At 48.9% G+C, this 27,358-nt stretch overlaps 1 protein-coding gene across 1 annotated transcript in view; it reads right to left on the minus strand.

The window, feature by feature from the left end:
* Positions 1-18,613: 18,613 nt before the first annotated feature.
* Positions 18,614-27,358, minus strand: part of BLM (Bloom syndrome, RecQ helicase-like) — an 88,295-nt gene continuing 79,550 nt past the window's right edge. Inside the window, exons 20-23 of the mRNA XM_008565860.1 lie at positions 25,617-25,739; positions 23,437-23,632; positions 19,064-19,621; positions 18,614-18,823 (exon numbers count right to left, since the gene is read on the minus strand). Coding sequence (XP_008564082.1) covers positions 19,444-19,621; positions 23,437-23,632; positions 25,617-25,739 — 497 coding nt within the window. The 3' untranslated portion in view covers positions 18,614-18,823; positions 19,064-19,443. The remainder of the gene's footprint in view (positions 18,824-19,063; positions 19,622-23,436; positions 23,633-25,616; positions 25,740-27,358) is intronic.

Genomic DNA, 27,358 nt, shown 5'->3' on the forward strand with positions numbered 1-27,358 from the left:
CTTATGGCATTTTTTGTTGAAGATTTAAGTGTCAGTGTCATCAGACTCATCAATCTTTCCCTTTACGGCTGATGCTTTGAGTGCCTAAGATATTCTTCCCTATCAAGGGGGCTTTGGGAGCAGCTAGCCACGTCCTGTTTGTTTATCTGGATGCTGGCTACACAGCTGGGTTCACTTTGTGAAATTTTATCAAGCTGCACACTTATGATTTGTGCACTTTTCTTCATGCATGCTATAATTAAACAAAAAGTTTACTTAAAAAGGAAATTGTTCGCTACTCTGGGGTCATAAAAATATTCTCCTATATTTTCTTCCAAATGTGTTAACATTTTGTTATTCACATGTAAGCCCTAAATCCACCTGGAGTTGTGTGTGTGGTGTTGGGTGAGGATCTAATTTTACTTTTCCCATATGGATCACCGCTTGTCCCAACACCGTTTATAAAAGAGTTTGTCTTTTCCCTACTGCTTGGTGGCACCTCTCTAGAAAATTCTCATTTTTACACAGTTCTGTCTCTGGGCCCTTTTTCTGTCCATTTCTTCTCTTTATGCCAAAGCCGTTCTGTCTTAATTTCTTTAAAAAGCTTTCATATCTGCTATGACCCATTAGAGGACTTTAAGGGGAGAAATGGTCAGAATGGTGCTATGACGAGGTCACTGATGAGAGAATGGGTTTTAGATACCAAGGCCAAAGGGCCAGGGGTCCAGTCGGTAGCTGCTACAGCGTCCACGCAAAAGGTGAGCAGCTTGGCCTTGGGAGGTGGCCAGGAAATGGGCCGATGCTGGATGTGTGTGGCGTTAAAGCAGATAGGACTTGCTGAAGGATCGGACATGACTGTGAAGCAAAAATTAGGGTCAAAGATGACTCCTTGGTTTCTGTTCTGAGTAGCTGGGAGGGTGGTGGTGCCATTGGCTGAGATGGGAAAGTCTGGGCAGAGCTGATGGGTGGGCACTTAGAGAGCAGCTGATGCATGATTGAATGAATGAATGAGTGAATGAGTGAATGAGTGAGTGAATGGGTGGGTAGAGGTGAGGGGGCTGTGGTGCTGCCCAGCCTCCTACAGCCTGTTATGTCTGAGTCCCCAGCATGACCCTCCTTGTTTCACAGGGTTAGTTGCTTCACGGTCTGTGTGATGTTGTCGCTGGGGGGCATCATCCCTGGCCGTGTGGCAGCACTGCTCCCCGAGGCCTGGCGCAGCACTGGGCTCCCCAGGTTCTTGGTCCCAAGAAACTAGCTCGTGGAAGGCTTCCAGCCCTATGGGATACAGGGAGGTCAGGGCAGGACCCTGAAGCTGCATGTCTGGCTCTACCACTGCCTCCCTCCTCAGTTAAGGAGGTGGCCTGGGGGAGCCTCCATGTCATTTTGGGCACCTGTGCTATTTGACAGCGCAAAATAAGGAGCCCTTGGCATCACCTGGGCATGGAGAAGGCACCACTATGGAGAAGCTCACAGCCCCAGAGGCCCTTCTTGTGGGTGGGGCCCAGACCCGGGCATTTTTGACCAGATCATTGCTCTGTTTACAGCCCGCCTCTGGCTCACGGTCCCCAGCTGTTATGAAAACACCTTTAGTCCATAAAACGTGGAAATTGCATGTGCACGCTCAAGCTGAGTCATTTCTCTGAGCAAGCCTTCAGTTGGGGCAGCATTTTTGTGGCCAGGCCTGGGGTGGAGCTCTGCTCTGGCGTGGGCCTTTGTTTATCCTGTGGGCAGCCCCAGGTGGCCTGGCAGGCCCACTCTAGCCCCAGGCATGGGCTTCCTTCAGTCACTCCTTGAATCAGGAACCATTTTTAAGCCCCTTCTGTGTGTCGAGAGCCAAGCCATGTCTCCAGGATGGCTGAGGAGAAGCAAGAAGGGAGGGACCCCTGGGTTCTCACATCCCCAAATACAGAAACTGAGGGGGATGTGCAGAGGGGTGGGGTGCAGGTGTAGAGAGGACGAGGAAGAGAAGGGAAAGACCAGGCTCATCCACCTGCGAGTCCCTGACCCGAAGCACTATCCACCCGCCATAACCTCGGCCAGAGGTGGCTTTGAGACTGGGGCCCAGCATAGCTCTCAGCTGGACGGGAAGGAGGGAGGTGGAAGGGGTAGGAGAAACCGTTCTTTATTAGGCAACTACATCATGCCAAGCCTTTGGCTAGCTCGCTCTCTCGGGGCTTTGCACCTGGTCCAAGAATCCTGGCCACGAGGCCTTGGGCTGGTGACTTCACCTCCTAAATGTTATATCCTAAATGTGATATCCTTGTCTGCCTCGTCTTCCTCATCTGGCCTCCTCGAGTCGTGAGAATCAAGTGCGATGATGCAAAGGCACACACTGAAAGGCAGCGAGTGCTTTCATAAATAATGCACGGCTAACATTTATTGAGTACATACTGTACTGGGCGTTGTGCTGAGTGTTTTCCTCCCAGTAACTAGTTTAATCCTCTCAGGAACTTTGAAGCGAGTTCTCTTTTTAGTCCTATTTCTATTTTATAGACCAAGAAATTGAGGTACAAAGACATTAAGTAACTTGCCCAAGGCCACGGGGGCAATGACAGTGGAACCAGAATTCTGATGACCCAGGCAATAATACAGTAATAGTTTATAGGTCTTTTTTTTTTTTTGGTGTTTGGTTGGTGCGGGGATCGAACCCTGGACCTTGGTATTATCAGCACCACACTCTAACCAACTGAGCCAATCAGCCAGGCTGTTTATTATTCAATAAATCAGGGCAGGATGGATTAAATAGGTGTTTCTCAATGTGAATTACCCAGACCCCTCATCTCTGTTTCACTTTTAAAAAATTGTCTTATAGTCCGATAAACATGGAAAGCACTAGAACATTACATTCTCCTTCGGGAGATTTACAGGGCACTCTTAACATATTAAAGGCTCTCAGAAGTCCTGTGGTTAAAAGGAAAAAAAGCAAAAACCACCTGTTTGTGTTTAATCCAGCATGTCCCATGCTTGTTCACTTTCTTGAGCCCGAGGAGCCCTTATTAAGATCGAGTTTGAAGAAACGAACATAAGATTAAGAAAAAAAAGATGCAGCTTGAAGCCTATACATTTCCACGAAGGACTGCTGACTTTTAACTGTTGCATTGAGGATTTTTTTACTATCTTATGGGGGTTCCCCATCAACCACCCTGGTTTTAGGGCACTGTATTGTTCCTTTGTTCTCTCATTCATTCATTCATTCATTCATTCATTCATTCATTCATTCATTCATTCAAACTTATGTCCCTTGAGCTCTCAAAGGCACAATGAGAGGTGGGTAAGACACAGCTTCTGTTTTAAGCACCTCATGAGTCTGATGGGGGAGACAGAACAGCGTTATCAGAAGTTCGAGGGACTGGGGGAGCCCCAGGGATGGCAGCTAATCCTATCTGGGAGTGAGGGAAGGCTTCCTGGATGAGGTGTGGGCTAAGTCAGCCAGGTGAAGGACTTTGGGTGGTCAGGGTTGTAGGAAGATATTTGTACACCTGTGAAAAACTATACGTTATCTAGACTCTAGAGAACACCCCTTGTATTATCTGATTCTGTTCTAGAAAGGCTGTTTTACAGATCTGTAAATTGTAGGTAACTAATAGCAATGCAAAATCATTCTTGTCTATAGACTTTCAGATTACAATTGTGCTGTAGAAGGCTGGCTGACATCCCCCCAGCTTTGCCTCTGTTTGCTCATTCATTTCTGTATTCCTGATCAGTCAATGTGTGTGTTCTTCAGGTTCTATTTGAATGGGTTATAAAATCTGCATGGTTCCCTTAAGTTAATTTGGAGTAAAATGAAATCTTTTTTTTCTAAATCTATGTATGACAGTCATGATTTTGCCTCATATCTTTTAAAAGATCTTTTAGGGCTGGCCTGTTAGCTCATGGTTAGAGAGCTATGTTGTAACACCAAGGTCAAGGGTTCAGATCCCCTTATCAGCCAGCCACCAAAAAATAAATAAATAAAAGATCTTTCGACAGATAGCGAGGGGGGAAAAAAGTGAGAGGCTCACCAGGCAGCAGGCACGGGTACAAAGGCCTGGATTCCCTCCACACAGCCATTGAGCAACGAGCTGCCCAGCCCAGATCCTGTTCGGAGTGGGCCATCAAGAGCAGCTGAAATGAACCGACTTTCCAGTCCCCACTCATGAAGGGTGGAAGAAGCTAGAGGAAAATGAAAAAGTGCTAATGACCAGTTGCCAGGTGTGGACGCGCGTGTGCAACGGGATTTCACAAGTTGCTGTCACTGTCTGTGGCGGGATCCATTGATTCCATCTTTTTTTTTTTTTCTTTTTTCTGGGTGGCTGGTCAGTACAGGGATCGAACCCTCGACCTTGGCATTACCAGCACCACGCTCTAACCAACGGAGCTAACCAGCCAGGCCTAATTGCATCTTCTGACAGTGCAATTGAAGTGGCCATTCCCCACTGGTCAGGGAGCTGGCACTAGGCACAGCCCACTGTTTAATGAGTTCACCGTGCTCACAAACACAGGCAAAACTCACCAAGAACAGAGGTGAGTGGGGATGTGCGCAGCCTTGTGTCGGAAACCAGGGAGATTCCACAAATGCTTATTAGAATTGCTAGTCCTAGGGCCGGCCCGGTGGCGCACTGCGCTAGTGCGCCGCTTGGGAAGTGCGGAGGCGCTCCCGCCGAGGGTTCGGATCCCACATACAGACCGGTTCCCGCTCACTGGCTGAGCGAGGCGCGGGGGCAACGCCGAGGGTTGCGATCCCGTTGCCGGTCCCCGGGCCGGCACGGGGGCAACACTGAGGGTTGCAATCCTTTACCGGACACGGAAAAAGACAAAAGACCAAAAAAAAAAAAAAAAAGAATTGCTAGTCCTAGGGCCGGCCCGGTGGCGCACTGCGCTAGTGCGCCGCTTGGGAAGTGCGGAGGCGCTCCCGCCGAGGGTTCGGATCCCACATACAGACCGGTTCCCGCTCACTGGCTGAGCGAGGCGCGGGGGCAACGCCGAGGGTTGCGATCCCGTTGCCGGTCCCCGGGCCGGCACGGGGGCAACACTGAGGGTTGCAATCCTTTACCGGACACGGAAAAAGACAAAAGACCAAAAAAAAAAAAAAAAAAAAAAAAAAAAAAAAAAAAAAAAAAAAAGAATTGCTAGTCCTAGGCACAAGAGCCCTTAAATCAATTAGCTGGAAATTTCCTGAAATGCTCAGAAAAAAGCAGAAGAAGCTGGACTCTCTATCTCAGAATACATGCAGCATTGGAAGGAAACTGGCTTTGGCTTCTTCCAGTCTGGCCTAGAGTGCGAGGCCTGGGTTAGCCTCAGGCTCCGGTGGGAAGGCTGTCCTTTCTCTTCCTCCTTCCTCTTGTCCTTCTGTTGCTGGGGCCTCCACTGGAGTGCTAACGGTGGAACTCCCTTTCTCGTCATGCCCAAGGACAGGCCCTGCTTTGTCACTGCCCCGGCTCTCTGTGGTTGTGGTGCTGTCAGGGGCATTCACTGGTGCATGGGCGTTGGGCATCTATGACGTGCCAGTCACTGTGCTGGGTGCTGGGATGACAATGGTGACCCAGACACATCTGCTCTCATGAGGCTCATCATTAAGGAGACAATACAATGCAGAGGGGTTGGGGCTGGGAGGAGGCACCCAAAGGGCTATGGGCCCAGAGGAGGCCCAGAGGCTTCCCTGCAGCTAAGGGGCCAGAACTGGCGAGGGGGAAGAAAATGGCCATTCCATCACAGTACCTGTCGGGACTCACATCACGTCAGATACTCTGGAGGACTCCCAGAATGCAGGGGGTGGAGCCGAGGGACAGAGGCACGAGCTGAACCCATTCGCCTGGCCCTTCCCTGCAACCCCAGGCCCCCTGCAGGGCCTGGCTGGGGGCTCCTAAATCAGCTTCTTCCCTGGCAGGGAGCCCAGCAGGAACCCCTGTACTCCCTAGCTCTGCTTCCTCCTTTGATTTGCATAGCAAACACTCGGCCCAGGCCAGCTTGGTACCTTCTGCACTCACGGCTGCAGCCCAGCACTGCCCTATGCCAAAGGGAAAAAAAACCTCTCAATAAGAAAGCCCACTGGTGGTTCCTGGGCAGTCTTCCTGGGAAGTCACCTCTTGGGGACCCGCTAGCTCTGGTGTGGGCTTGGGTCAGTCCTAGGTGCGGGGACTTCTTTGAAAGTGCCCCGAGCTGGCATAAGGCCCAGAGTCCTGACCGTGGGACCTGCTGGAGCCTGGCCCCCAGAGAATTTATCTTACTTACACCCACACAAAATGATGCAGGACAGGGTAGTTTTGAAGCACTGCTCGTCTTAGCAAAAGACTAGAAATAACGTGTGTGTCCAACAGCGGGGCATGGGTGATTCAGAGTGCTGAGGTTCCCCGGAGTGTGCTCATATGGGAGTGGGCAGCTCTTGCACAACTATGAGTGCACTTTCTCTATTCCATGCCCCTAGAGGCTGCCATAAGTGCCTCTTCTGGGGACATCCTGCGGGCAGAGGACTGAGAATGCGAGATGGAAAGCTTCAGAGCCAGATGTGCCTGCCAGTCCCAGATGTGTGGCCTCCACTCTGCCTCAGTTTCCTCATCTGTAAAATGGGGACAATTTACCTACCTCATGGGTGAGACGAGCACCTGGTACACAGAGTAGGTGTTTGAGAAAGGTGAAGGTGACTTAAGTTTTGCCCAGTGGGAGCTGTGGAGGTGGGGTGGGGTGGGGTGGGTTGTAGACCATTGGCAGGGCCAGGGGTCCGGGAAGATGCCGTGATCGCTCTGTGGGCAGGGGCAGTGGCTCCAGCGCTCTGTGTTGTGAGCTGCCCTCACCACAGACGGCGCTCCCCAGAGGGAAAGAGTTCATGCCACTATTTCCTGACATGGGGAGGAGAACGCATCAGGCGACACCGTGGAGACAGCCTCCACCCTCACCCACGCCTGCCCTGAGATTCACCTGGCCCTGCTGGGGGTGGGGGTGACCTCAGCTCACCCACCAGTGGCAGAAGTGGGCAGGGCGTGCTGGGGGCTCGCCCTGGAGCTGCGTGTGCTCAGTGAGCTTGCAGGGCTGTCAGGCTAGGATGCGGGGACCTCCACGGGAGCCGGTGTGGGGTGACGCTTCCTCAGGCTCTCGTGGGGGACTGAGCTGAGAGAGATCGGGGCTGGGGAGGGGGGTCCCAGCCCTGTCCAGAATCCTCCCTGGTGTCTGACAGTGCCCCGTGGCCCCCACAGACCCTCAGCTTTCCCAGGAAAGTTAGGCTTTTTATTTCCATTGAATCTTTTTATCACTTTTCTTCCCTTACTGACTCGATGATTTCTCCTTTCTTTTCTTTTCTGCGCTGGCCAGCGTGGGAACCTCAACCCTTGAACTTGGCATCCTCGGCACCAGCTCCGACTGAGTGACTCAGCTGCCAGCCTCCCCTTTCATTTTTCCCCTCTCTCTCCTCTTGAAGCTCACGCCTCATCATCATTCTTTCGACAAACCTTCCACTAAAGATAGCTAACATTGCGTGCATTATCTTCTTCTTTCCCATCAAGGAGCTTATCGTGTCTCTTTTTCAGATGAGGAAACAGAGTCATTGAGGGCCAGGAACGTGGCTGAGGCGCCCAGTGGGCGGAGGCCTCCTGGGCATGAGGCCCCGCTGGGCTCTGGGTCTCTGGGATGAGGAATAGCCATGCGGGGCCACAGCCGAGGGAGGGGACTGTGGGAGCAGCAAGGAGGGGTCTGACCTGTGGATGGGAGGGGTGTCAGCGAAGGCTTCCAGAGGAGGGGGCCTCAGAACCTGGGGCTGAGGAAGGAGCGGAGGGAGGGGGCTCTGGAAGAGGAAGAAGCATGTGCAAAGGCCAGGCGGTGTGGGCAAGGGCAGCTCAGGCTGCAATAGACGGGGCAGGAGTCGGGGCCAGGCACATCCAGCTGGAGTCCTGAGGGTCCCGGGACTGGGACAAGCACCTCTGGCAAGAGGGGCTCAGCAGCTAGATGGTTCTTCCTTCCAAGAGGGCTGAATGCCCTGGGGAATCAGCTTCCCTTTTCAGCTCTTCCCAGAATTCGGCTGCGTGGGCAGGGAGTCTTAGCTGTAGCTGGAGCCTCCAGAGACTCTGGGTCTTCCTAGTGTCTTCCTGAGAACCTTATTGACACTGAAATGTCAATGACGTGTGCAGCTTAAAATGTAGTGATTCTTAATGTTGCTATTCAGAAGAATCTTCTGGGAGTGTGTGTGTGTGCGCATGAGAGAGAAACAAGGTGATGGCTATTGTTTTCATAAAAATGACATTTGCTCATTCTCAACAAAACAAAACAAGCAGCACAGAAAAGTACAAAGAAGGAAATAAATCCCTCTCACTAGAATGCCAGCTTCATGAGGGCAAGGGTTTTATCTATGCTGTTCTCTGTATTCTCAGCAACTAGAACTGCCTGGCACAGAGTAGACGCTTAATACAGCTCACCATTGCGTGTTAATGTTTGGTGAATGTCACATGCACACAAAGAAGTTTAGAGAAATAAAGAGGGATAAGAAGGAAAAAAAAAAAAGAAAAAAGAAATAATTATAAAAAAAAAAAAAAAAAAAAAGGGCCGGCCCGTGGCTCACTCGGGAGAGTGCGGTGCTGATAACACCAAGTCAAGGGTTAAGATCCCCTTACCGGTCATCTTTTAAAATAAATAAATAAATACATAAATAAAAAGAAAAGAGTAACAGGTAGAGAGAAAGATAATATGGGTCCAAATAATTTTAAAAGATGAACTTGTACTATACCCGTTCTATTTTAAACTAAAAGTATTTCACTTTACTTGAGTTTAACAATAACAACAGAAAAATTGCTTAATCTTCTACTTTCCACAAGAGATATTAGTTCATAATGGATTTCTCTAAGGGTAAGAAAAAAGATTATGAAATCCATTAAGAGATCGGAGTCTTGGGAAAGGACATTTTCATTCTGAGCAGGGCTGGTCATTTCTTGGGGTGAGAGAGATGGCTGCTTCCTTCACTTCCTCCTCCTTCCCTCGCCCACCTCAGCTCCTGAGTTTCTTTTCTCTTTTTTTTTTGTTTCTTTAAAAAATCTTTTTTTTTCCTTTTTTTAACAGCTCCTGGTTTTGATGCTAACATTTTTACTTTATCAAAGTTTATAACACTTATATTCTTCTGTTTTGCAACCTTAATTCTCCCAGTATTTAGTCTGAGTCCTGTATTTAAATAGATTCCATTCCACTTTTTATTTTAAACCACATTTTGTCCCTGAGTTTTACATGTTGAGTCATCTCTTGGTTGTATCAGAAAAAATTGTAAAAGACTTTGAAATGGGTCCCTCTCCCCGGTCAAATATTACTAGGATGTCCTGTAATACACCTTTCTGGGTTATCTAGCTCTTTAGGGTACCTGTATCTTTCAGCAAATCTAAGTTGTAGAAAACACAGCAATGCAGATGATTTTCTTGTCCATAGAAATGCAAACGAATTATGTCCAGTGGAATGCAATGATCGTTGCTGGGTGGGTATTGATCAGTTTTGCATATATATGTAAATCCATTTCTACATTCCTTATTTGCCTGAATATGGGTGTGTGGTTCCAATTTTCTTTTGAACCAGTTGTAACATATTACTTATTCCCTAATGATTTAATGAGTTAAACAACATTTTTGACATGTGTTCATTTTATATTGGTGTGAGAGTCATGATTTTACTTTTAAGAAAATGTACCCTTTTAAGCAGCTAGCTAGGTTTCAGTGCTGAGCAGTTTTAGTCTTTTTTCCAAGAAGGGCTCGTGGGTACTATTTTCTCTGACCTTTTCCTTGTTTTCTGTAAATCTGAACAACTTCCCTGGGTGTAATATTCTTGGGCTCCCCTTTTCCACACAACTAATTTTCTGGCATTGAATGTTGCTGTGGAAAAATTTGAGGCCAGATTGATTTTTTTGTCCCCTTGCTGTTGACATGATTTTTTTTTCTCCTGGGTGCCTGAAGAGTTTTCTTCTTTATCCTTAAAGTTCATGACTCAGCCAGTATGTTCTGACGCTGATCATTCGCGGTCCCCTCCCCTGCTGTCACTGTGCCCTCTTAATCTGTACGGTTGGTTTTTCCTCCATTTCAGGGAGAATTTCTCCAAATATTCTTTGGTTTCAGCTGTTGGATAATCTACTTCAGGGACGCCAGTTGCAAGATCTGGGTTCCATAGTGTTCACTGTCTCTCTAATGGTTCTTTTGTTTTGCTTTGGTGGCTGGGCCCGTGCAAGGGATCCAAACCCTTGAACTCGGTGTTATAACCCCGTTATGACAACTAACCAACTGAGCTAACTGGCCGGCCCTTCTCTAATTATTTTATTTGCCCCTTTTCTCGGAACTCTTTGCAATTATTTCAGCTTTCTCTCCCGTGCTGCTCACTTGCTTTTCAGACTCGTGAACCACGTCCTAACTTGGTGTCCGCTCCCCTTGCAGGCTCCTTCCATCTCCTGGTGTTACTGGTTGGTGGCTGTCATCTCTTCTTTGTGCTCTTTTTTTTTTTGCGGCTGGACAGTACAGGGATCCGAAGCCTTGACCTTGGTGTTAGTCTTCGTGCTCTTTTTACAGCCAGTTCATCTTCTCATCCACTTTTCTCCAGCACCAAGCTACAGGTTTCAGGAAGCTGCTCGTGATCCTCGGCCTTTCAGCCGGGGCCTCGCGTCCTTTCCTTCCCTTTCCTGGCAGTTGCGTGTGGGTCGCCGGGCGAGTTCTCTTCATCTCGCTCACTGTTACTTGTTCTCACCCAGGACCCAGGGGCCAGTCTGTCTCCTCCTTGGAAGGACAGTTTTGGGGGCTGTGTTGTTTTCGGTAGCCTGAGCGTGCAGAGGTGGGGAGGGGAGCGTGCCCCCACTGCGGCCACCCTTGCTGGCTGCGGGTCTTCTCTTTCCTGCCATCCCTTAAACACCCCGTCCCTCCGGCCCCTTCTGCCCAGCCAGGAGTGTGTGCTAGTCCCTCACCGACGCAGCCCAGGTATGGTGAGCACGGAGGGCCCTGGAGGCCTTGTCTCTGGAGGTTGTCTGTCTTGGTTTGTGGGCTTGTTCCTTTTGCAAACAATTTGTCGTTGTTACTCACTTTGTCGGATACTGGGGTAGGGAGTCTGCTTCTCCCCTCACCCCGCCTTCTAAAGTCAGAACTCCCCTCCTCAGCAGCCTCTTCAAAGTGCAAGTCTCCAGGGCCTGCCCACCCAGTGAATGGATTCTGTGGGTCCGGGCAGGATCTCTCCCTCCCCACCCAAGGTGATGTGGGTGTGCAGGCCTGGGGTGGCAAACTGCACAGTCACCTACCAGGAGTGCTGGCATTTTAGTCAAATGAAAGGAATGTAGCTCTGCTTATGGAAATCCACGTGGCACTGAGCACTGGACAGTCTTGGAATTTCCAAGTGGTGAGCAAATTTGATCATCAGCCTCCATTCAATTGGTGAGGCCTCCGAGGCCCAGGCAGAGGAAGTGACTTGCCCACGGTCACACAGCAAGTCAGCAACAGGCAGGTTTGAAGAACTGGAAATGCTGATTTCAGATCTGAGGCCTGAGATCAGGGTGGCCTACCGCTGAGAACAGGAAGGCCTTTGTCCATGGCACGAGGCGCTCCATTCCCATTTCTGGGCCTCACAGAGGCAATGGTTGTGGCCTTCCCCTGGGGCACTTGGCAATGAGGGGAGGGAGTCCAGTCCAGGAGGCCCACTACCAATCCCAGCCCTCCCAGGAGGAGTGGCCCACCTCCTCTCATCCCTGTCCCCACCCCTCACCCACCGTCCTGGCAGCAGTGCTCCAAGCAGGAGCTGAAGGCCTGGCGATGACCTTGGGCCAGGCAGCTGGTTGAGCGATCCAGGTGAGGAAGCAGCATTGGAAAAGTGGGGAGATCTGGGGTTAGGGCTGGAGATGGGGTTGAGTCAGGCTTTCCTGGGAGGGACCCTCATCTACCAGGGTAAGGAGCTGCCAGAGCAATTTGGGCCATGACTGGGTGGCAAACCTTGACTCTCCAGCTGGGACCCTTAAAAGCAGTTGGGATGAGGCGTCCTGCTCTGTTTTTATCCTGCCCACCTTGAAGGGACCGAGTGGGGTCAGCCTGTTGATATCAGGCAGCCTGAGTAGAGTCCCAGGCTCACCCCTCACTCATTTCTTGGCCCTGGTGATTCAGCTGCCTCAGGGTGAGAAGGGGAAGCCTATAGGACCCTTCCTGCACGGTTGTTGTGAGGATTAACTCACGTGAAGGGCTGGAACAGGGCCAGACTCTTGGTAAGCACAGGAACTCAGTAACAGAGCTGTTGAGCTCAAAATAGATCTGTTCCACAGGTAACAAATGTTTTTATGGGACTTTTCTTGTGAGGAGATAGGGGAAAGGAATCTCACTGTTCTCCATGGAGCTGCGATTTAATTTCTCTCTGGGACATTTCTGATCTTTCCTTGCTAAATTTTCCCTCTTTCTCCTCTCCCACCTTCCACCTGTCCCCAGAGTCCCCTCTGTTGTTCAGTTCCAGCCTTCTGTTTGCACAGCACTTACCAAAGGAGGGGCTGACAGTGGCCCTCCCCTGGTCCCCCGGGTGTGTCGGGGGAGTGTGTGAATCGTGGCTGCAGCCGCAGCCTGCGCAGCGCTCGCCGCACGCGGGAGGTAAGTGAAGCCCGCTTGTGTGCTGCAGGCTCTCAGCAGCCCTGTGGCAGCCACTGTTATGACCCCACTAGACACAAGAGCACCAGGGCAGGAGGCGCAGTGCCCGGCCGCCAGCTGCTTCCCAAGCAGACCTTGAATGTGTCACCCATATTCATGGGTTTCTCATCTCTTCATAGCAACCATCCTGTACTCAGGGAGGACCCATGTGTCCCTGGGAATGTCCAGGACACTTGTTGGAGCCTTCCTCAGCTTCTCTGAGGCAGGGTCTCTTAACCTTTTGGGGGCTTCTGGCCCCTTTGACAATTTGATAAAAGTCATGGTTCCTCTCCCAGAAATCTGCAGGCACACAGGAATAGTACATACAATTGAGGGGTTTATATACCCTCTGACGTTCATCCTGGATCTTCCAGAGGTTTCTAGAATCTGGATTGAGATCTCCTATGTTAGGGGTGCTGGCTACCTGTTCTGCCAATCTCCAGAATTCCAGAATCTGGACTCTTCTGATGGTTGGACAGCTGGGCGTGGCCATGACTGAAGGAGGCTTCTTTTCTTGAGAGTGATTTCATGAAAGGATTAAGTTGAGAATGGCTGAACCCATTGAGCGAGAACTATCTCCAGTTTATTTGCCAGTCAACTTCTGCACAAATATAGACAGCAAACAACAAATACATACCATGTGGGCATATGCTGTGTGGTGATCAGCACAGCTCACGTTCAGTGAGTGCCGGGCACCACCCTGTGTGCTGAGCATGCCCTGTCTTGTTAGTCCTCGTCACAGTCAGTCCCACAGGCCAATGCTGTTATGATTTCTCTGAGGCACAGAGAAGTTAAGTAACCTACTCAGGGTCACACAGTAAGTGGTAAAATTGGCTTCACTCCCCAGCAATCTGACTCCAGGACCATTTGAAATTGGTAGGTGAGGCTGGTCCCTGTCCTGTTCTGAGACTTGAGTGTGTTCCTGGCTCAGGCGGCTGGATCCTGTGGGGGCCTAGGCAAGAGAGTGGGCTGTAAGCAAACACTGAAATCCCATTTTCCAGGCCGACCCGTGGCTCACTTGGGAGAGTGCGGTGCTGATAACACCAAGGCCGCGGGTTCGGATCCCACATAGGGATGGCCGGTTGGCTCACTTGGGAGAGTGTGGTGCTGACAACACCAAGTAAAGAGTCAAGATCCCCTTACTGGTCATCTTTGAAAAAAAAAAAAAGAAAGAAATCCCATTTTTCTAGAAAGATTCCATCACATTGGTGCCAAAGGCTCCTGTCTAGGAGTCCTCAACAGACCGTATCATGAAGTGGCATTTGCCTGGCCCCAGAGGGAGACAGAACTCTGATGTCAGGCAGATTTGGGTGGTAATGTGACCTCATTTGACCCCACAGGCCAGCAAGGCCTGGGAAATGTCAGCTTACGCTCATTTCCACCATTTTTAAGGAAGTTTCCTTTGCCTCCAGTACACTTTGCAAAATGCCTTCTGGGAATGGTGTTTCTGCTGCTTGCTTCCCTGTTGCTGAGTCTCTAAGTTCTGAGCCTCTCTTGAAGATAGACTTTGGTGCTGGGAGGGACTTTAGAGACCTGGCTCTCTCCTAAGACAAGTCCCTTTCCTGAAATGGCTACCCCCCACGCCCCCGCCCTGTGCAAGGCTGTTCCACTGTTCTGCTCCACATTCTTAACACCCTCCGAGGGGTCCCAGCCCACCTTGCTTTACAGGCTTGTCCCGTGTTGATGATGGTGGTAATAGACATTGTGGAGTTGCACACTCCCATTTTTACAGATGGGAAACCCAGGATGAAAGGAGAATGCCTTGATCACAGCCACAAAGCTAAAATTACCAGCAGCTGAGATTTGTATTCACCCTGAGGACTGACCCCTGGTATCCTTTCCTCTGCCTGAGGGCAGTGGTTCCCAAAATATGGCCCTGGGACCAGCAACATCAGCACCATGAGGAAGCTTGTCAGAAATGCAGACCCCCCAGGCCTCACCTTAGACTCCAGAATCAGAAACTGTGTTTTAACCAGCCCTCCAGGTGACTGGTGCTAAAGCAAGTTTGAGAACCACTGCCCTAGGACCCTGCCCTCTCAGCTGGGTTGAAGCCTGCACAAGTAGGATCTAGTGACTTTAAACTCCCAATCCCTGCATGCCTCTTGCTCCTCATAAAAGCCTTCCCCACATGCAAGTGAGTCCAGATGCATAGGACAGAAAAGGGAGCTGACAGCAGGTGCTGGTGATTGTAAAACTCTTAGCACATGATACACCATAGAGCTTCAAATCAATAAATGGGGGAGCTGGCTTGCTATTTAAAAACAAATAAAACACCAACTAGCCAAAAATATCAATGCACACAAAAAAAGAAAATCTAAGTGAACACTCAGGCCAACTGCAACTTCACTTGTCTTGGTGAAGCCAGCAGAAGTGGTGAGGGAGGAAGCCTTCCATGACCTGTGTCACTGTCCCCCACAGGCCTGACATGGCCAGTCAGGCCGGAGGAGTCTAAGGTCTAGGGGACCAGAAGCCCCTGTCCCCATCCTCCTATTCTATCCTCCCATAGGAGGGTAGTCTGGGCAGATACCTTCACAGCAGCCCCCTTCACCCACTCATCCATCCATCCATCCACCCATCCATGCAACAATCCATTATTAGGCACCCGCTGTGTGCCAGGTCCCCCAGGCCAGGACCCAGATCTGGCGCAAAGGTATAGACCTAAGCTGAGGACTATGGAGGGAATGGCAGGACCTGTGGGGTGAGGGGTCTCACAGGTGGTCTTGGTTCCACCTCCCTGTTAGCACCCTTTCCCTGGGCTGGAGGCCCTGCCTTGCTCCCCTGGTGGTCACCCAGGCAGGTGACCCAGACCAGGGCATTCGCCTCCTTAAAGTGAGGAGGGTGGCTGAGCTGGGAAGGGTTGCTATGTGCTCAGGAAGTGGGCTCCTGGCTGGTGGGCTCTGTGTCCCTTCTGTGCTCTAGCCTCCTGTGCACCCTCCCCCAGGCCTGGGTCCTCCCCAGCCAGCCTGGGAGGCCCTGGGGCGGTGTTGCTGCCCCCCCCCCATCCCCTCACACTCCAACACTGTTTCTGTCCTCCTTCTTCTCCAAGGGTGCTTTCCCTCACTGCCTGTGACCTTGCCGAGGGCCAGGGCAATTCTTGGAGCTCTGTGCTCTGACCAACGTAGAATATCTGACTGAAAGGATGCCTACGACTGCCTTGAGAGGCAGGGATCAGGTGTTATGTTTATCATGCAGATGAGACACTGAGGCTCAGAGAGGCTGCTCGGCTGCTGAGGAAGGGGCAGGGTCATGCTGACTCTGCGCTGGCCCTCAGCTGGCCACAAAGTGAAGATGGACATCCAGGTCCCCGACCTTGTGCACATAGAGCCATGCAGGAGAGGTGTCTCTACTGGGGCTTGCAGGGGCAGACTTCTCTCTGGTGCTGACTGTAACCTCCAGCTGTTTACCAAGGCTGCCACAGACACTGAGGCTCATCTTTGAGGTTAGCCGGGTTCCTGCCTCCCTGAGTCATGGCAGGCTCAAGGCCCTCCTGGGGGGAAGAGGCCCAAGGGTGTGGGGCTGAGCAGGACTCTGGCCATAAGTTTCTGTGCTTCTCGGTGTCCTTCCGGGCTGGGATTTGACACTCTGTTAATAGAGGCTCTTCAGACCCTTCTCAAACGCAGTGAGCAGCCCCTGGGTCAGGAGTTCCCAGTGCACCACCCTTGCCTCCCACGCCAAGGGTCACCGCTCGGGTTCTGCCCCACTTGCGTGCTCTGCTCCACGCCAGGCCTGGGAGGAGGGCCAAGGCCTGCCCTTCACCAGGCCTGGTGGCTCCTGGCAGGGACTGAGTAGATGCAGCCAGGACAGGCTGACGCCTGTGGCGTGTGTGATGGGCCCTGTGTGGGACCCAAGGGGACAGAGGCACTCTGGGGTGACTCCCACATCCTGAGTAGACCTAAGTATAGGGGCTGTGAGTGCCATCCTGGCACCCTCCCAATGGTCACCGAACCCTCTGTGGAGTCGTGGAACCATGCAGTGGAGCTGTGATAACAAGGCCCTGTCCTTCACACCTGGCTGGCCGCAGGAAGCCAGCTTCAGGCCCTGCTCAGGGGTCCCTTGACCTACATGGGGCACTGCGGACTCAAGTTCCGGTTCCTGTCTACCCTCTTGTCCTGGCCTCTGTCTTCCCAGCAGTGACCAGAAAAGGACCCGCAGCCCACCCCAACCACTGTGGGGCTTTCTGCCTCCCTCTTTCTGCTCCTGCCAGCGGGGAATGCGGGTCTGGCTGAGGAAAGCCTTTCTGGGGTTGGGAAGAAGAGGAGAGTGAGTGCTTTTCAGAAAGCAGTTTTCTGAAGGCCAAAGGTGCCAGTCCTTGCAGCTTTGGGACTGCCCTGTACAGCTGCAGAAGTTGAGCCCCGACTCAGCAACCAGGAACTGAGTTCACAGACTGGAGCACCTCGCAGGGTTTGGGCAGGGCTGGGGTCCCCTGGTGCACCCCACCAGCCTGCTGTTCCTAACCCTGGCTGCAAGGAGGCCGTACAGGGGATGTGGCAGCTACGCTGAGGGAGAAGCTGCTGGAGCCACTTAGGGATCCCACTCGAGCCACTACAGAGGACCCATAGGCCATTGTTTCTCCGCCCAGAGGCCTCTGCCAGGGTAGGAGCCCAGGGCTGGGTAAGGTCCATGGCTGCTGCCTGCCTGCTCCCCCACCCAGGCAGCTGCTCAGAGCTAGAGAAAGAGCCAGAGCTGGGACTCTGGGAACCTCCCAAGGACAGGGCGGGCCTTGAGGGCTTGGAGCAACTCCAGACTGTAAGATGGGGAGAGGAAGCTGTTTCTCAAGAAGAGCAAGGGGCCTGGACCACAGCCTCCGCTTCCTCTTCTAGAGAAAAACTGCAGCTCAGCTGTGCTCGCTGATAATTCTGCAGCCTCTGTCCCTGGAGACTGTAGCAGGATGATAGCAGGTGGCCCCTGAGACTTTTGATGCAACAATGGGCTGGGAGATGGTGGATTGTCCATGGAAAGAGCACAGATTCTTGAGAGCACAGACCTCAATTCCACATAATTTATTGTCCAAATTGGAGCACTTTTTAGAATGAAAGAGAGCTGTGTTAATTATCACACAAGGACATTTGTAAACTGGGTGTCTTCAGGGCAAACTGGAAAGTGTTACCCTATTTACTACCACTTCCTAGCTGCGTGGATTTAGGCAAGTTACATAAGCTCTCTGAATTCTGGCTTCTGCACAGAAAAGGTTAATATCATGTGCCTGTTTCCCAGGCCATTGGGATTAAAAGTGAATTATGTTAAGTTCTTGGCACCGAGTGGGCTCTTGATGTTTGTTCTCTTCCTGATAGGTAGCGGGTTCCCTGCCCCTGGAGGTGAGCAAGGACCTGTCAGCTCTCCAGGGTGTGAGGGCCTGGGGAGGGCGTGTATACCGCTGGACAATCAGATTCCAATCTGTCCTGTGCCCTCCAGAGGGGATGGCGACGGTGGGAGAGTTGGGCCTTCCTGTACCTATGGAGGTGGGCAGTGACAGACCCCGGGCTAGAACTCCCTGGTGGGGTTGTCCCATCTCCTACCCAGGTGGTGGGGACTTCTGTGCTCACGGAGGGCCCTGATGGGGGACACAGCCCAGAGCAGCTTTGCTGTCACCACATCTGTCTTTGGCTTTGATTCAGGGTAAGTTCACCTGCTTCTGCCCTCCTGGGTTGTCTTGTGTAGATGCAGGCCGAATTCCCAGGAGGCTGAGCTGCTGGAAGGAGTTTTTCTGACCAACCAGCCTATCATGGAGGATCTTCAAAAATAAGACCACCCTTGGGCCGGCCCCGTGGCCCACTCAGGAGAGTGTGGTGCTGGGAGCACCGAGGCCGTGGGTTCGGATCCTATATAGGGATGGCCGGTGCGCTCATTGGCTGAGCGTGGTGCGGACCACACCATGCCGAGGGTTGCGATCCCCTTACCGGTCAAAAAAAAAAAAAAAAAAAAAATAAGGCCACCCTAATACTAAAGGACTACATCAAGAATTAATACATTCTCTCCACAGAATCTGTTTGACCATTCTCTTGTTGACCAGATATTGGAATATTACTCAGTGTTAACAATTTAATATGCAAAAGACTGGCATCTCATGGTTTCAATTTCTATTTTTAATTAGAGAGAACGAGCATTTTCCACACATTTCTGGGCCATTTGTTACAAGGCTGCACTCTAACCAACTGAGCTAACCGGCCAGCCCGTGTGGGCCGTCTGCGTCTCTTCCTCTGAGACCACCTGTTTACATCCTTTGTTCATTTGTCTACTCCGTATATTACAGACATTAATCCTTCATAATACATTTTTTTTTTTTTTTTGTCTTTTGTCTTTTTTCCGTGTCCGGCAACGGATCGCAACCCTCAGTGTTGCCCCCGTACCGGACCAGGGACCGGCAACGGGATTGCAAACCTCGGTGTTGCTCCCGCGCCTCGCTCAGCCAGTGAGCGGGAACCGGTCTGTATGCGGATCCGAACCCTCGGACGGGAGCGCCGCTGCGCTTCCCAAGCAGCGCACTATCCAGTGCGCCACCGGGCCGGCCCAATTTTCTGTCATTTTTCTTTTAATTTTGTTCCTGTTGTCTTACACAAAAAGTTTTACAGTTTCACAGTGTCCCATGTGTGTCTTTTCCTTTGGCTTCTGGGTCTCATGTTATGCATAGAATTTCTCTCACTGAGATGATTCAGCTGCTGCTTCAGACATTCTGAGAAACAACGGCCACAACACTTGCAGTGGCATCAAAACACGCTTATTCAAAAGAAAATGTTTATTTTAAAAATAAGAACTATCACCCTCATGCATTTATTTAAATATTAATAGATACAAGTAAAAATTTCAAGGGGTATAGCAAGACTAACAGCTTTACATTCACAGATGGTCAGATGCTGACAAGAAGGAAAGATCTGTGTATGCTGAGATCTGGTTGTTATGAAAATGCATACGAAGGCTTAAGAAACGGTCTATTTATAGGCTTTGGTGGAGCCATAATCCCCAATCTTCTACTGGCTCCTGGTGTTGCTTGAGAATCACTGAAAGAGGAACTGGATCCAATTATGCTGGAGGATTTAGTTTTAGAAGACATTTTTCTGCATGTGGTGGACCCCCTAAAATGTGAAAAAGAAAAGAAAATTAAAATGTTAAATATAAACAGAAGTGAACGATCTTTTTTCTCTTAACTTCCACAGAGCTACAATCCATGAATTTCCTTGGTCTCATGTGTCTTTTGTGCATTTTCTGCCTATAAACCCCCTGGGTAAGGAGTTTCCTTTACTACTAAAGGAATAATGAACTGCTGTCCTGAATCTGTCATTCTAAAATGTCAAGGATTGTTTCTGAATTCTGTGACTTGTGACCGACCCAGGGCCCACTCTCCTCCAACCATGCCCAGAGCCTACAATTGGAGCCCCTCCCTGCAGAAAACAGAGCTGAGATTCACATACCCCAACCTATTTCAACCAAATGAAGGACGTGGAAATACCTTGCTTTAGGGCTCCAAATCCCTGGCCAACAGATACCATGGAATTACTGTGCCTGCCCAGCCTGTAGCAAGGCAGTTTTATGGTGAGTGGAGATGGGGTAGACTGCAGATGCTGCTGGCCATGTCGAAGACCTGCTGGCTCTCCCCTCCCACTCACTGCCTTTTAAAGTCAGGGAAGACGCCCCAGCCACAGCCTATTAAAAAGTCCTTCCAGCATCTCACTTTCCTTACAGACCCAAAGACAAGAGACAGCTCCCCACAAAAATCAAGAAAACCAAAAAACCCCACAAAGCCAGCATGCTTACAGTGATGACAGCAGGCAGCATTACCTACTGAAGCCTCTCCTGCTGCTTTGTAACAGGGCCAAAGTCATTCCCAAGGTTAATTCCATAGCACCAGGGCACGCAAGTAGCCTCCCATCTCTGAATTTAGGGTCCAGGGTATCAGAACCACAGCCCGTGGGTAATGGCATTCTGGGGGGGCTGGGTGAAGAGTGGTTTTTCAACATTTTTAAGCTCTTGCTCCGGGGCAATTTTACTGCAGAACTGGCAAAGATCTGCTAAACCGTCAGAGAAGCAGACTGAAGTTTCCCTATGCTGATTTCCTGCTGAGAAATTAAGCCCCGAGCAAAAACCTGCTGTTTATGTTGATTTACAGAATGAATCTGCCAACAGCAGCCTCCATCTCACCAGGGCCATTCATTTTACTCCCACTCAGAGAGCCCAGAACACAACTGGTTCATTGTGTATTATTCTGAAGATGTAAAGCTCTGAGGGTGGGGTGGAGAGTGAAGGTCTCTGGCAAAAAGCCACATTTATTCTTTCCTTTCCCAGGGACTCTCACCCAGGTGAGCAGACTGGAAACTGGGAAACTACCTTCCAGAGTGGGTCAGTGGAAATGAGGATGGAGTACAGACCCAGAGGCTACTCTAAGGGTGAAGAAAGTTACTAAACTTGCTGGGCTTAGCCAGGAGGGACTACAGAAGCACCGCATCTTAAATGCTCAGGCTAATTAAAAACTAGCATCAAAACTGGTACTGGCTTCTGGACAAGTGTGTTTTACTACTTCTTATTAGATTAGGTTCTAGGTGATACAGCAAAGTGCTTCACTCTTATAAACAAAAGTAGTGAAAATTATGTAAGGGAGCCAAAGCAACAAACACTGAAATATGGTTTGCTTTGTTCCAACAAGCAAAAAGATAGATCATGCACATTGTGGCACTACGGCAAATGTCAGAATCCTGCTCTCAGTGCCAATTGTCTAGCTCTTAATCCTGTTCATGACGCCAATTATAAAGCTACTAGACCATGCCAGTTGTTGGGCTCTTTTACCTGCTGGTAATCCTGCACTAACTGGGCTGATTGTTGAGCTAAGGCTGGGTCTGGAGCTCCCAGACCCCTCAAGCTCGTTCACAGACTGGGTCACAAACCCTTCACATGCCAGGCTGGGTCACCAGACCCCTTCACGCAGGTCTATGAGCTAGGTAACTGGCCAAAAGGTCTTTGGAAGCTGTAGGTTGGAAAGCTTGCCTGCGCCAGGTGGATGCCCTAGGCAGATGCCTGCCCGCCTGCTTCACTAAACTCCTTCTCTGAAGAAAACAAGAATAGCAACAAAACTAAAAAGACACATTGGCGTGCACGCACACTAACTACACACACGCACACACACACACAATTTGCTTACAAAGGATGTGCTAAAACCACATCCAAATGGATCTGAGGCGAGGGCCCTGACCAAACTACTCTATTTTCCCAACACACGTTTTAAGGAAACCTCCACAGATGACTTGCAGAAATAAAAGTGCCCTGGGCCGGCCCGTGGCTCACTCGGTAGAGTGCGGTGCTGATAACACCAAGGCCCCGGGTTCGGATCCCACATAGGGATGGCCGGTTCGCTCACTGGCTGAGCGTGGTGCTGACAACACCAAGTCAAGGGTTAAGATCCCCTTACCGGTCATCTTTTTTTAAAAAAAAAAAAAAGAAAAAAGAAATAAAAGTGCCCTGGGCAAGTGTGGACAAGCCAGTGTCCACCTCTGAAATTGAGACCAGGGTGGGATGGCTCAGACTAGCTCTCCCCAAGCCTCAGCTTCCTCCTGTTTTTGTGTGAGCCACTGAGGAAATAAGTATTTCCCAAAGTTGACGAATAAATGAAGGAAATAAGAAAATGTCCTCCCTGAAGAATAACTGTTGGTCACTTGCGAACTAAAAACCACAAAATTAAACTAGCATTCACTAATGCCTTTAATTTTTGTACTCTGGCAGAAGGATTAGCACATACAAGATGTTTGTTTGTGGACTTAACAGAAAAATGACAATGTAGTAACATTTGCCTTCCTTTCTCTCCCCCCACTCAATTTTTGCTTTTTATTACCCAAAAGGAAAAGAAGTAGAAAAACTGCAAGAGAAAACACAACAGCTTGCAAAAGTTTACTGTGGAATTGCCTCCCTTTTTTTGTAAGCAATTCTGTTACAATATGCAGTTAGTTTGGGGCCACATTCTCCAGATTGGTGGGGTAATCTTTATTCTGCCAGACCTCAGTTATAAGGCAGAAGGCAGAGGGTGCCCTGGCAGAAGACAGGAAAAAGAAGCTGTCAGGAACAGTGCAATTATGAAGAAATAAGAGTGCTGCCAAGATCATCACACAGATCTGTGATGCTATCTTTGTTCTTCCCTTGGTGTGCAGCAAGTGCCCCAGAGCAGACATGTCCCAGCCCAGAGAGCCAGGCCCACGCAGGAAAGGGAAGACAGAAGCCATTTATGCAGCCACTAAAGAGTCCTGGCTTGACTGACCCTTTAGTTTTTGTGTTGTGGCTTTTCTCTGCTACCCCTGCAGAGGTTGGGAGGTTGATTCTCCCAGACACTAATGAACGGCAGGGAGTGTGCATGTGTCTCAAGGTGGAGGCTCACAGAATCCCGCAGCTATAAAAGCAGCGTAGCAAGTACTGGCAGAGTCATAAAAGCCTCGAGGACACAAAACCCTTCGTCGTTTATTCAAGTAGTGTATGATTGATAGTATTTTAGGTGGAAAAGTCTCTTAAGAGCAATTATCCAAAGCAAACAAAAACATTTCTAAGGTAAGGTCAAAATTAGAGAAGTTTTTGCAAACTAGAAAACTTTAGTCATAATCAACTTAGTTGGAAGCTGATATTTTAAAAATCTGAAGCAAATGTTTTTTGTTTTAGATCAAGCCTTAATCATCACTCCATTAACTGCAGAGGCAATATTTAATAATGGCTTATTTTAATAAGTGCTTCAAAGCAAACCACAGGAGTTATGAGGGTACATCAAAAAGTTCATGAAAAGATGCATATTATCAAAAAAAAAAAGATGCATATTATCTTTTGATTCTGTTTTTTCACAAACTTTTTGAAGTGCCCTTGTATAGTTTTGTCCTTTCCTCTCTTTTACCCTATGTTTTGCAAAAGATGTCACAGAACGTACCCCTTTGCCTTAGAACCACCAGTTTTTCTCCTCTTAGATCTTCGGAAGGCTGGCATATTTTTCCTCTTTCTTTCATTTCTGGTTTTATTTGCAAAGTAGTGAGAAGAGACGGGTGTTTCCTCATCAAGCTCCTCAAGGGCATTTCTTCCGGAGCCTCTGTTGCTGGACACAGATAACCGTGGGGAATCGTCCTGGGCTACAAATGGAAAATGCAGATGTTCACAGGTGATCCCATGCTGGTCCAAGTGTTTTAGTCCAGATGAAGATACACATCACAGGGGCCCAGTTCAGCAGATCACTAGCTGCTTTCCTCGTGCCTTTCTGCCAAATGGATTCAACAATGCACCAAGAACCAAACATTTCTTTTTTATTTCACAAAGCCCCTAAGTGCTCAACGGCAATTCATTTTTAGCAAAGGGAATCAGAATTCAGTTTTAAAAATTTGTGATAGTCTTTAAGTGAACTATGGACACCAAGTTCAGCTCACCCTCTGCTGTGTATGTGTGGCCTGCATCCCTGTCATTGATCGGGCAGTGAATCCTGGTGAGCAAAGTATAAAGTGCTATATACATGTTAGGCAGTTTTACTTATCATCTTAAAAGTGCTGGAAAAAAACACCCAATATAAGGGAAACATAAACTATGTTCTATACCCAATCTTTGAAAAATAGTTTCTTAGTAAATGAGCGTCAGAAAATTCTAGACCATATTTTACTCTTCACAAGTAAAAAAAACTTTTGCATAATCTTTGTGAACATTTCACATATTATGTAAGAAATGGGTCTCTGTGAAAGCACACATTTGCAAAGAAGATGGTAATTTCCATAGGTATTTGTATCCCAAGGCACCCAAAAAGCACAAAACCTCCCCATAGGTCAGTGACACAGTGATCCCATCTCCATTTCCCGGCTGGTCTGGTTCGCCCTACAGGCCACCCTACTGCCTGGCAGGAATGGCATGAAGGGCACGGGATTCCCCCGTGGCGTGGTCTAACCTTGGTTCACACGGGGAGGGAGTGCAGTTCAGAAGTGAGGAGCTCTGTTATGCTAGCTGCGTGACTCTGGGAAAATGAAAAAGCCTTACTCACTCTTTCCTCGCCTGTAAAATGGGTGTTGTGAGGATTAAATGACATAGCCTGGGCAAAGTCTTGGCACAGTGTCTGCACACACAATCCTCAGTGAGTTGGAGTGATTTTTCCCACACTGTTGGAAAAAGCCCCTTCCAAACATGTCACTATACCAAACAAATGTTTAGTTCCTACCAAAAGACTGTTGAATATATTCAGAGCAAGGCTCTTAATGAAAATTCCACAGAGAAGAATTTATGAAAACCCTACTTTTTAGCATTTTCTTAAAGGGTAAAAAGTAGTTATGGAGAGAAAGAGAACCTGTGCTCTCTCCTCTCTCATCCTGCTCACCTTGGAAAGAAACCCATCCTGACCTGTTACAGAGACAGGAGAAACACCGACCTTGGCTTGCCTGTTGTCTCATTGTGCAATACGTGAGTGGAGGGCAGAAGACTTCCGCACTCTCAACATCTTCTTCAACAAAACATTTCTCTATTCTTAATTTTCCCTTAGTCAATGCTTTCTGTAACTCTAATAATGAGCAGGCTACTTATTAGAGAAGTGCTACAGGACAGGCCTAATGTGACCTTCAGGAATGTCCGTTAACGATGCACTCACTCAGGCAGGTTCCTTCAATGACTACTAACAACAGCATTCCAATTACACAATCATTTTTCCAAAACATTTATACTCTACTCCTAACTTTTATCTTTAGACATGCTTGTCAGATAACATATTCCTTCCTCAGCTAAGGAAACTGAAGCACAAAGAGGTTATTGGTGGCCTGCCAAAGATCACGCAGAGGGATATGGTGGCAGATCTGGAACTGGCACCCAGAGCTCCTGATTCCTCACTCACTTGCTGTATCAGAACAAACAACCACTGGGCCTAGAGGTTCGGGTCCTATTAGTAGGCTCAGTAACTGGCACCCCCTGGGGGCCTAAGCACTAGTGTCCTGTCAGGTGTCTGGCACACCAATAGGGACTACCCTGAAGACTTGAACTGCAGTGTGATAAGGTGTAGGAAGCATTCACACAACCTGGAACCCACATCATTCTAATCCAGTGATATGCATCACTTGGTTTTTGAAAACACACATTTGGCAGTATACTGACCTGGCAATGTCCACTCAGAGTATTTCTGTAATATTGCAATCACTTCTGCACCATATTTTTCCAGTTTGTCTTCAGTCACACCATCAATTTGAAGCAAAACCTCAGGATCGGAAGATAAAGATTCTGTGCATGGACATAAAATTAGGAATTTAAATTACCACCCACAGAAAACCCACTGAATTCATGCTCATTCACTCATTCAGCACATGTCTGTTAAGTGCCAACTAACTGCAGAGCGCTGGGCACATGGACCAATTTTATAGAAGGAAAGTTAGCACCTTTAGAGGCAGCAGCCAGGACCAGAGGGCAAGAGCCATCATCCAATTCCAGCAGCAAAAGCATACAAGCCAGGGTAGCAAGTGGGAAAGAACCATGGTCTTGGGGGAAGCCAGAGGGTGGGACCTGAGCAATGTGCTCAGAATTTCAGCAGGCACTGCTCTTGCCTACTGTTCCCATTCCCAAGACTTGTCTAGCTGCAAGACTGACGTGCCCTCTATTTGCTGAGACTGCCCACATTTCCATTTCCAGCTCTGACTTCTTTCCTGCACTCAAGGCTTGTACACCCCACCCACAAAGGCATAACCGAATTGTTACTTTCCCCAGCCCAAACTTTTGCCTCGTCTCTCCCCACATGGGTGAAGCAACAAGCAGGCAGTAAGAAGCCCTCTATATAAAGATGGCACGTCGGTCTCGTAGCTAGACAAGACTGTCTAAAAAAAAGAAAAGGTCACTCTGGCTGCTGTATGGAAAATGAACTGTAAGACAAAGAGTGGAAACTGGGAGCCTCGTGGAAGCTACTGAAGGAGCAAGAGGGGATGGAGCGAACTAGAATGTAGTAGTAGAGATGGACAGGAGAGAGATTTGGATACATTCTGGAGGCTGGGTCTATAGGAATGATTTATTGATGCATTGGCTATGGGGAGTAAAAAATCCTATGCTGAGGTGGCCAGCTAACTCACTTGGTTAGAGCATGGTATTGGTAACACATGGTCAAGGGTTTGGATCCTCATACCAGCCAGCCGCAAAAAAAAAAAAAAAAAAATCCTATGTACTGTTCTAGACTTGAGCAAAGGGTAGATTTCAAATCCTTTACAATCTGATTTTCACATCATTTCCATGTTTACAGGAAAAGCAAAAGACTATGGGACAGAACAGAAGGTTTATGAAGGGAATGGTGGAAGATAAAGTGGGAGACACAAGTAGAAATGCAGACCCTTGGATAGAATTTGTACCTTATCTAGAGAGCTATTGTAGTTTCAGTAGTTTTTGAAAGATTAAAATCTATATCATGGTCACCAGGTAAGGAGGCCACTTAGGAAACAACACTAAAAGCATAGGGGTAAAATACCATATTTCTTCGATTCTACAACACACACTTTTTCACATTTTAGCATTCCTGAAGTCAACATCTGTCTTACAACTTCTGATGGCCAAATGGCAGCTATCCTGAGGTTGTTACTGCCTGTGCAAGTGAGATGTTAGTCGCAGCTATTAATACTGTCAGCATGTCAACAAAGTCACTGCATTATTGGTACTCCACATATTGAGTTTAATTGCCACATGCAATGTCTTCAAAAAGACTACACTGTGATTAGCATTAAAAAAGTGACTGTGAATGCCAAGGCTCCAAAACAGAGTAATGGGGAATACATTTTGCATTAATAAAGCACTATTTGTCTTTGAGGAGATGACTACAATTTCACAGTTTCTTGCAAGCAACATCCAAGTGCTTTATATGACCT

This window comes from Galeopterus variegatus, unplaced genomic scaffold (genome assembly GCF_000696425.1).
Source record: "Galeopterus variegatus unplaced genomic scaffold, G_variegatus-3.0.2 Scaffold14, whole genome shotgun sequence".
NCBI lineage: Eukaryota > Metazoa > Chordata > Mammalia > Dermoptera > Cynocephalidae > Galeopterus > Galeopterus variegatus.